This window comes from Frankliniella occidentalis, unplaced genomic scaffold (assembly GCF_000697945.3).
Source record: "Frankliniella occidentalis isolate FOCC.00 unplaced genomic scaffold, Focc_3.1 Scaffold765, whole genome shotgun sequence".
In the NCBI taxonomy this organism is placed as follows: Eukaryota; Metazoa; Arthropoda; class Insecta; order Thysanoptera; family Thripidae; genus Frankliniella; species Frankliniella occidentalis.
Window position 1 is genome coordinate 12,142 of NW_026267874.1, and position 10,494 is coordinate 22,635.

The window sequence follows — 10,494 nt, forward strand, 5'->3', positions numbered from 1 at the left end:
CTCCCGCCCCTCGCCACGCCCCCGGCTCCGTGCTGTCCAGCCCGCGGCCGGCTCCGAGTCCGGCACGCCCGCTCAATGTCGTCTTGCAGAACCGTCCTGTCCTCCCCCTCCGTGTCTATAAATAGCCGCCCCGCAGAGCCGTTGTTGTAAACTTCGCGCGCGACTAATCGATCGTTGCATCAAGTGTGTGTTATCGACTCGCAGCGTCCCCCCGCGGCCATACTTTTTTTTCAGTTTTCTTTTCTCGACTCTCGACCCCTCTTTCTCTCTCTCCATCGGAAGTGCCCCTCCATTCGGCTGTCTTGCTCTCCCTCTCACTTATCTCGTATTTGCTCCTGAACTTTACCGTCCAGCCCCTCCGAGTCGTTCGTTAACCCATTTATGGCATGTTTTTGTCCGCGGGCGCTATGTCGCGCGGGCGGGGCGGCGACATCTGTCCGATTGTGAGGGAGCGATCTGGAGCAGAGCGCCGGATGGTCGGATGGTCCGCCGGACTCCAGGATGCCGTGCATACGCGCGGACTGACTCGGCACTATGACAGTTGTTGATGATTGCTTCATCGTCGCGACACTTTTGATCCACACAGTCACTGACGTCACTACTTGCTTTGTAAGCCCAAGCGCGTATATGGCACAGCTTGCGTGTAAACACGCTCAGAAGGCGTAAACGTCTCACCTGGCTTGCTGCCAATCTCTTGAAAACAGCGAATGGACAAAATATCGTTACTTAGTATCACGGTGATTCGTTACCGTTTCAACTTTTTTGGGACTTACATTTTATTTTTCTTATTTATGCCAAAAATAATAAACAAACGACGTACATTATTTGCCGTTGTTCGATATCAATGATATAAGATTACCGTTTGTCAAATGCGCACCCGGTTTTGTGCCGTGCCGTCGGGTGCTCGATCGCTGTCCGAACACGTCGTGGTCTGCCCGAACACGTCGCGGTTCGGACATGTGGACCGGTGGACCGGCGCGGCCGCACACCGAAGCGGCGAAGGCTTCGGCTCGACTTCGGCTTCTTGTTTTGGTTATGTAAGGGACTACGCCGATAACCCTTTGCGCAGCTCCTCGGCGATGACCCGAACCTTGCCCTCCTGGAGGATGACCACCCACCCGACACGGCGGGGTCGCTCGCCGACCATGTGGCCCGCGACTGTTTGGGTACTCAAGTGTTGCGCTCATGGTATGCCTGGGTACGCTCGCGTGCGCCGCTGCAGACTGCAGCTTTGATGAGAGCCAAAGTCGCACGTTGATACAGTTGGCTGCTGACACGCCGTCAATAAGTCAGTTTATGGGTGTTTTCATAATGTTTGAAAATACCACAGTGAAGCAGTGCGCCGTGCCTATAGTGTTGTGTCAAGGTAGGGCAGAAAAAAATACGGTCAAATACGAAAATGCTAGAACATTTTGGTTTTTGGACTGTTTTCAGCTGAGTACATTTATTTGTCGCTCGAGACTTTCCGAACGAGGGCGATTTGAATATCGTGCAGAAACCTCTAGTCTGCACTGATAAGAGTGTGCAAATGGCACGAAATCGAAGTGCTCAACGTTAAAATGCACACATGTTGGTCTGAAAATTTAAGTACGGAAGTGTTGAATGGTGAAATTAAACACTTTAAAGGAACTTATCAAAAGCTGCATGGCCAACACCGCAGTTTAACACTTGTAAGTGTTAATACTTTCTTCTTACTAGTTAATTTTTTTAGTAAAAAGTTTAGATAGTCGCGTAAATGTTTTTCTAGAATTGATTAAATTCAGAATAACTGTAAAGAAGGCAAGTACGGAGCAAAGTCGGTGTTTTCAGCTCGGTTTTGAGAAAGAAGAGACTAGAGAAAAGCTAAATCAAATCGTCTCATGTCGTTGCCGAGACACGTGACATGAGTTGACGCCGAGCAATGACTGTACGCTAAAGCGTGCAACAGCGATCCGAAGTGCGCATTGAAGTGCTCCCCTCCCCTCCCCCTCCACCCCCTTTCTCCGGATACGTCATTAAAAAGTCTGCGGCGCTGCCGCGGTCGCACGTACCGACCCAGATAATGAGGATGGTGGTAAATCCCCGAACATCGTTCACGCAAGGTTTCTTCACCTGCTGCGTCGATGGGGAGAACCAGTTTAGCACGCCAACTGTTTACTGTGAACTAGTGACTGCATCGGGACCAATTTTAATGCCAGAATTATTTTTTGGGGCTGCTTCTCCCTGATGCTTCTTTGTTTTGGTTTTAACCCGTGAAAGCACGTGAGATGCACTCATTCTTGAACAGTTTTGGAGGATTCATTCACCCTCTTTGGAAGCCACTTGGTCCCGGTGAGTCACAGCATTACGTATTCCGAAACAAAGCGATCACAGACATCAATAGAACCATCCCCGGCTCTGTGCCGACTTTTTCATACGAGCAATGGAGAAATTATTCCTTACACCTGATAGGGGGGAAGTCCCACTACATACACTTCGGTGGTGTGAAGAGTTGTTACTCTGGTGAATACTTTGGCTGGCAACTATTGTCTGTGTATACACTATCTAAGGCCGTAACACGGCGATGATGTCGTGATCCTATATCACGGCGCAGGAGTTCAACAGGTGTGTGCGTTGTTTTCGCGAGTAATTTACTTAGGTGTTTTTTTTTTTATCAATACCGTGACATGGCAGTATAGTGCGCCCTTCCCTTTCTGTGGCCCCCGTGCCGGTGCCGTGCCGCGCCACATGCACAGACTGCACCGGATGCACGCCCGCGCAGCTCACTCCAGCGGACGGCGGAAGCACCACGTCACTGGCAGCCCCACGTGCCGCGAGGGAAGGGTAGGAATGGGGAGGGAAAGAGGGCCAAAGTCGGCAAAAAAAAGAAGAGAATGAGTAAAAATGTAGTAAGTGTATGAATGTGAAGCTGACAGTTGGAGTTCACGAGAAAGAAAAAAAAAGTGAGTAAATATTTAGTGGGTTGAAACGAGAATAGCGGCGGAAAGAAAACGTTGGGGTAGTACTCGGGTTTTGGTGAAAGGTAGTATAAGTGCTGGGACGAGTGCAGCTGTACTTGGCTCCGCACGCCGCCGCCGCCGCCGCCGCCGCCGCCGCCGCCGCCTTACACTCCCCCTACCCCATGTTATTTTTCTGTGCTCGCGATCTGTCCGATTCAACTAAAAACGCTTGCGTCTCGATATCAGAACGGGCGCGGCGAACGGCCAGGCCGCGCCGGGCGCGAGAATGACGTCTGTGCGAATGGCAATGGCCCCCTTTGTTGGCCGATAATGGGTGGTCCGGTCACTCAGAAAAACGCAACACACACAGACATGCTCTCGCCAAGGGCTGGAGCAAGCAGGGGAAGAGTCCCCCCAAGCCGCACGGTAAAAACAATGTCTGATTTTTTGAGGAGAGAGGGAAAGCTTTTAGGAGCTCCCATATTTGAGGTGGAAATCCTCAGCTTCTGGGGAGTTCTCCTCAAGAAAAGGGGGAATCCTAAGTTTTTAGAACATCTGAAAATCTGAGGAGCTTCTCTTCAAATGAGGTTTCCTCAAAAGTTTCCCCTCTTTTCCTCAAAAAATCGCCCATTGTTTTTACCGTGCGTTGGCAGACGGGCAGGACACTTAAAAAGGTGCGTCGCAGGTGGGCGACCATAAAAATGCAGATCCTCCTCGTCAGCGTGATGACGGGCTGGCCCTCATTACGCAAAGTCCGCGGAGTGCGGCGCGCGGCGACACGCGACACGGTGGCCGCCCGCACGGGAGCGCGGATCGTCGTCGTGGCCGTCACTGCCTGGCCGTTCGAGATGACCGTCGTGGATCGCCGAGGATAAATATCAGCTAGCGGAGCACGCTTCATCGAGTCGAAGCAGGGGGAGGCAGCGAGCAGCCTCTTTCACAATAGCGCTTTTGGTGAAAGCTGTGCGATCTTGGCGGCGATGATGCGGTGGGGGTGTCATCGTATGTGGCGCTGGTGGACCAATGGGGTCCACGGTTGATAAAAATAATAAGCGTCTGCTGCTGCGGCAGCTGCTGCCGCTGCCCCCACCACCGCGGCACCCGCCGGCGACTTCTCCTCCTGCAAAGCATGGCCCGCCCGGCCCCGGCCGCCGGCCGCAGCCAGTCGCTCTCTCACACCCACCGGCCACGCAGCTCAGGGCGCCAGCTCGCGTGGTTTACTCGCTGTCCGACACGTTTCGCGAGTGTGAACAACGACAGTTCGGTCTCGTCTCGCGCGCGCACCGCGCTCCAGCCGACAGCCGTCACCATGGTGGCCCCCGTGATCGCCAAGAGGACGTTCGCTCCATGCAGCAGGCTCGGCCTGGCCAACGGCAACCCCATCCGCGGCGCCGGCCTTGGCAGGGCCCCGGTGCTTAGGAGGAGACTCTCGGTACGGCTCTCGCCTTCTTGGCGTGTGTGCGTGTCTGTATGTGTGTCGACTTGGGTTAGTTTTGTGTGAAACCCAAAATGAATTTATTGCTTTTCGTTATGAATTGATCTTGAAGCATTTAAGAAAATAACCACAATGTACAAAGAGAAGGGGCAACTCGAGCGAATTTGATGTAGCACGTTTTTGACGAAAATAGTTTTAAGTGCGGAGTCTGTAACGGCTAGTCCATGTAAAAATGGTTGGTACGGTGGCCAGTTACGGTAAATAAGCTACTCCCCCCCCCCCCGGCTCTAAAAAGAGAGTGTTCAGGAAAAACACGAACACGATTTTGGGGATGCTTTCCAACATATTACGTACATATCGTAAAGTGTTGTTCCTCGCAGTTGCTACTGCCAAAGTGCTTGTGTGGCTTGCTCATTAACAACTGTCTGTACCCGAGGGCCACTGGTACCACGCTCAACTGTCCGCTCAGGTCAAACTTAGAAGAACTCACCCTGTTGGATACTATTATCTCTTCGACCTTATTTCAAACTGTCAATTAATCTCCCCGGTGTAAAAAGAAGAGCCCTTATCGCAAAAGAGTTGCCATTGTTGCCATTGTTTGCCATTTCATAAAATAAACGGGGCAAAATCATCATGCTCTTATCTTTCGCTTAAAGTACGATACGATATTTGCGGCTCTTTGTTGACTTGGCTAAAATGCGCTCTCGCGAAAGATATAAACGATTTGCCTTTACGAGTGATGCAACCAAAGCGCCGCTGTAGTAATGGCATGCCCTGCAGGACTGTGCGCTTGATAATGCGGAGGGCAGATGCTATGGATACCTTCGGGTCATCGCTTGATGAATTTCTAATTTTAAGTTGCTGCAAGTTCCATAGGATTAAAGGTTAGACCACCCTAATCACACTGCAAGCTACAGAAATTATTGTAAAAATCGATGTCGCACTTACTTACTTTAAATAAATTAACATTTAAAAACTGTTATTTCGTGTCGCTTACTCTACAAATTTACGGTACAAAATTTAGATTGAAACTGTTAATTAAGGAACGCAATCAAACCGTTCTTAAATTGTAGATATTGTCACTGTGTCAAACTGTGTTGAAATGGTCTGCAGCAAGGTGACCTCGGGTGACCCTCGGACCCGTGAGGCGTGTAAACTGGGAGTTAGAGCAGCAATAACGAAACTTTGTCGGCTGCAAACCGCCTTTTCAATTATTGCGGTTTGTGTTTGCGAGGTTGGGTGGCGCAAATATTGATTCGCGCGCGCTCTCGCGCGGGGAATGCTATTGCTGTTATTTAGCCGCATTCCCCTGTGCGCCACTGGCTCGCTGGACCCCGCGGCGAGGCGTATGAACTGCAATGTAAGTTCCAGGCGCTTCCTCCCGTCGCACGTCATACCCCACGCGCGCGCTCGGAGCTGCGCATCTGTATGGCGGATTTGTTTGCTTTTTGAAATGATCACGATTTTTATAGCCCCATCTTCGCGCGCTAAATTATTGTACCTGCCATCGTGGCGCGCGAGCCACCGGAGTGCCACTGAATGGCGCATTATTATTTATCTGAATTTCGCGAGGTCGAATATTTCTAATTCTAGTGTCAGCAGCCGTGCGCTGTGCCCGAGGAAAAGGACACATTGAACTAACGCGTGATTTTTGCCCTCTGTTGCAGCCCTCCGGGTGGCGTAAGATAAGAAATATTGTGACCTGGTCTCCCTTCGTCCAGAACTACAAGAACCAGCAGTACTTTTGGGTTCAGCTCGCCGGTCACCAAGGTAAGCCCGTAATGATTACAGTAGTAAATTTTCTAGTTCCTTTAAGATTTCCCGTTATTTTTATTAGTGGAGTAAAATCTACATTCCATATTAATTTTGGGATTGTGTTGGGTAAAAACTTGTCACATATATACCTCCCTTGAAGCGAGAATTGTCGCTTAAGCGAGTTTGTCTTGCCTAATTAATTGCATAGAAAGTCGCCATCCCTCATTCGAGACGTTTCCGTCCCTGGTTCCCGGTAGTGTTCCCAACCCCTCACCTGCGTGCACTCTGCCTCTTTGCTAGAATCATCTCGATGACACTGAGCCGCCACGTCAATGTAAATTGGTCTCGTCTCGGTTTTGCGACACGGTCGTATGTGGGAGGCCTGTTCTGGCGTGGCCTGGCTGGGAGGGAGTGACGCAGGAGGCTATCGCAAGGCGTGCTCGGGCTCGGCTGACGCACCCGCCCAACCCGAAAGGAACGGGGCCAACAATACCTGCAGCTAGACACGCACTCGTTCCCGCCACGCCCCACCACGCGCGCCATTCCCAAATCGCGCTCGCTCGCTCGCCCGCCGCGCTCTTGTGGTGCATCTCGCTTGCGTGCGAGGCTGCATCGTCTGGGAGGGAGGGAGAAATAGGCGGGGTATTTGAACCCGAGTAGGCACAAGGCACGTGTGGCGTGGCGGGGTATTCGCCCGTAGTAGCGGAATGTAGAAACGTGCCGTCCACGTGTGATACGAATGTGCGTGCGAACGTGCGTTCTAGCGTGCGTGCGTGCGTGCGTGCGTGCGTGCGTGCGTGCGTGCGTGCGTGCTTTCCGCTGGGGCTGGGGCGTACGCCACTGGGCGGACACCCCGGAGGATCTGGCTGCGTCAGCGGCTGACGTAAATACTCCTGAAACGGGAGAGATGGGGAAGGCCGCCCCGCGCCGCCCCGCGCTGCCCCGCGCCGCCCCGGAGTGAGTGGGGAGCCGCCACCCTTGCGGCACTGTGGTGTCGAGAGGTAGGATGGGTTGCCTAACGGGCACGGGGTTTGATCTGGCCCAGCAAAAAGCGAGACAAGCGTGCCCCTCGCCCCCTTTATTAGAATTCCCGAACTCTTTGTCTTGAGTCTGGAGCCTGGAGCCACTTGTCTGATCCCAACTCTTCTTTTCCATTTCACTTTCATCTTTGCCTTTTCGTGGTCAACAATCTTTGACGCGTCGTCGGAGATAAAAGGAGAGGCGTTAAAATAAAATCAACGTCCAATTTCCGTCGCCTTAATTTTGCGTCAGCTTAATCCGTTCTAAATATAGGGGACTAATAGCGCATGTCGGGGCCCGGATCACATGCATTATTTATGCGGAATCAAGTCACTGTTGGGGGCCTGCGGTGCGGTTTGCACAGCGCCCTGCCGGCGAGCGCCTCGCCAGGCCCGCCCGGTCAGCGCCTGCTACGGTGTTGGCTATCTCATTACTTATCTCTCACTTTTTCTCTTTTGACGCGGTGCAAATATGCGCTCGTAAGACGTAGTAGTAAGGTGTAGAGTAGTGCCTCGTGACGTCAGAGGAGCCAGGCTGGCGCCTGTTAGTTCTGGGACCTGGGACGCCGCGCGTGCTCAAAGACACAAGGCGTCACACTGCTTGTTTGTTCAGTTGAATTTGCCAATGTGGCGAAAGGCACACCTTTTTCTGCTTTATGTTGAAGCCTCGCGTATTTTATTTGATTTTCTGGTCTTGTTTTTGCAGGTAACTTTCGAGCGGGCCCCACTCCTGGCACGATCCTGAAGAAGGTGTGCACCGCCGAGGAGGTGGCGTTCAAGTCCCTGATGAAGGACCGGCTAAAGCCCTACGTGCCGGACTACAAGGGCCAGATTACGTCAGAGGAGGGAGATTCTTACCTTCACTTGCAAGACCTCCTCAGCGAGTTCAACAAGCCCTGCGTCATGGACTGCAAGATGGGCGTCAGGACGTACCTTGAGGATGAGCTCAACAAGGCACGCGGCAACCAGAAGCTGCGCAAGGACATGTATGAGAAGATGATCGCCGTCAACCCCGACGAGCCCACCGAGGACGAGCGGAGAGCGGGCGGCGTCACAAAGACGAGGTAATTTTCATTTCTCATTTCCACATGCTTCGTATCGCACGATCGCCCTTCACACACCTCTGGCCCTCCATTCCTCGTGTACGTGGACCATTATTTCTTATCTCAATACTTACAATGATTGTAATGTCGACAGGTACATGGTCTTCCGGGAGACGATGTCTTCCACTGCCACGCTCGGGTTCCGCATCGAAGGCCTGAAGAAGAGCGACGGTCAGTCCAGCAAGGACTTCAAGACCACCAAGGATAGAGACCAAATCATCAACGCCTTCAGGGAGTTCACCCGGGGCTTCCCCCACACCGTGGTGAGTAGTTTCGCACAGACAAGGCTGATGGGATCAGTCCCACTACTTGCGCAAATGAGTACAGTATCGGAGCTTGGGGACATTCTCGGGCCGTGCAAAGTACTGTAACTGGCCGTTTATCGAACCGCCCTCTTTCGCGTCTGGCCGCTGTCGGCCGTTCGCGTCGGTGACATAAGAGTCCGTCTGTACCGCGGTGGGTTGGCGCCGCCGGGCCCCTGGGCCCGTGGGCTGCACGATAATCGGCATTGCCATCTCGGTCCAAAGACTAAAAGCCATCGCGATGTGGATAGAGCCCTGCCCTGCCCTGCCGTGGGCTTTTGTATCCCCCCAACTCATCTTGATTTTGTGTGTTTCAGAGCCGCTACATCCAGAGGCTACGCGCCATCAAAGCCACGCTCGAGGTGTCGGACTTCTTCGCCTCGCACGAGGTGATAGGCAGCTCGCTGCTGTTCGTGCACGACGCGGACAAGGCCAACATCTGGCTCATCGACTTCGCCAAGTCGCGCGTGCTGCCCGCTGGGGTGGGGCCCATCACACACAACGCGCCCTGGATCGAGGGCAACCACGAGGACGGCTACCTCATCGGGCTGCGCAACCTCATCGACATCTTCACCGAGATGGAGCAGAACCCGGAGGAGCCGCCCACTCCCCCGCAGTCGAACCCGTCGTCGCCTGAGTCGTCGTCGCCGTCGGCGCCGTCCTCGACGCCAGCCTCGGCCGACAGCAGCCCTGCCAACACGTCGCCGCCCACCAGCCCCGAGGAAGACGCGACGTCGCCGGTGGTCCTGCGCCTCCCGCCGCGCGTCTCAAGGGCTGTGCCGTCCCTCAACAGGAAGGACACAGTTGTGGCCCAGGTCAACGATGTCGACGCCCAGGTTGATAGTCCCCCTCCGTACTCGGTGCAGCTGGAGCTGAGGCCGCATCCTCTCGCCTCTGAGGCCGCCAGCACGGCTGAGGAGGACTGTGCCGCGTCGGCGTCTCCGCGGGAGCAGCAGCCCAGGCTGTCGCTGCCCCTGCCCATCCACATCAAGAAGACGGACACGGTTCTCACGTTGCAGACGCCGGCTGAGGCGGCGGCGCTGGACAGGACAGAACTAACGTGACGCGTCTCTGCTGGTTCTGATATTCTTTTATTGAGGAAGGCGGGACTTCACCGTGGCTAGTGCTGTGGAAAGCGCTTGGCTTTGTCCGGGTGACGTCAAAGTGATGTGATATTGCGAGACGTGTCGAAATAGGGCACGGTGTCGTGCGGGGTCGAGTCTGACCCCTCTGGAGTCTTCCAGTTGAGAGAGGAACCCAGTCTGCTTCTAGTATTTGATAGAGTTGAATAATAGTAAGTTTGACGGAGAGTGGAAATCTCATAGTGACGAACGTTGTTATGCCACAACGTGATGAGTGGTAAATATCTATAGATTAATATTCAGACTGAAATGTGTGTTCGTTTCCATTACATCAATTATAAAGGTGTTGTGGCCTCTGTGCATATATTGTGGGAATAGAGTTGGCTTGTGTGCTTTCTTAGTCAAGTTGCATTTGATGTTTCTTCAACCACACCAGTGACTTGTTGACTTTGAATCCTTTCCATGAGGGTTTGTTAGAAATGTAATTACGTTTAATCCTTTCTTGGTCCTGGTATTGCTGAAGTCTGAAATGCGTTCCTTGTTTGTGGTCTGATTTTGAGATCTGCGGTTTACACTATAGTATTGTATTTGGTAAAACTTATGTCTTGTGTACCTTATAACGCTGGTTGAACAATTTTATTATATTATCATCCTCATGTTGTTTATGTAAGATTTTTCATTTTCACATTTTCATATAAAAATTGGAATGTGAAACGTAAAGCATTAGTATTCTCATTTTCCACATTTAAACAACTTCTGAAGATAATCAATCTTCATTATTTTTTTAAAAGTTACACTGTCCAACCAGTTATCAGCATAAGATTATTATTTCTGTAAAATGGATCTGTGTGTTTAATAGTTACTTCATCATGCTAACTAT

General features: G+C 52.3%; 2 protein-coding genes across 2 annotated transcripts in view; one reads left to right on the forward strand and one right to left on the reverse strand.

The window, feature by feature from the left end:
- The window catches only part of LOC113209600 (inositol-trisphosphate 3-kinase B), a gene marked incomplete in the record, with an annotated part of 14,675 nt that extends 4,341 nt beyond the window's left edge, over positions 1-10,334 (forward strand). Inside the window, 4 exon segments of the mRNA XM_052275688.1 lie at positions 6,030-6,123; positions 7,834-8,191; positions 8,325-8,493; positions 8,850-10,334. Coding sequence (XP_052131648.1) covers positions 6,030-6,123; positions 7,834-8,191; positions 8,325-8,493; positions 8,850-9,596 — 1,368 coding nt within the window.
- LOC127751715 (uncharacterized) overlaps positions 10,038-10,494 on the reverse strand; it is a 2,026-nt gene continuing 1,569 nt past the window's right edge. Inside the window, exon 3 of the mRNA XM_052275691.1 lies at positions 10,038-10,176. Coding sequence (XP_052131651.1) covers positions 10,038-10,176 — 139 coding nt within the window. The remainder of the gene's footprint in view (positions 10,177-10,494) is intronic.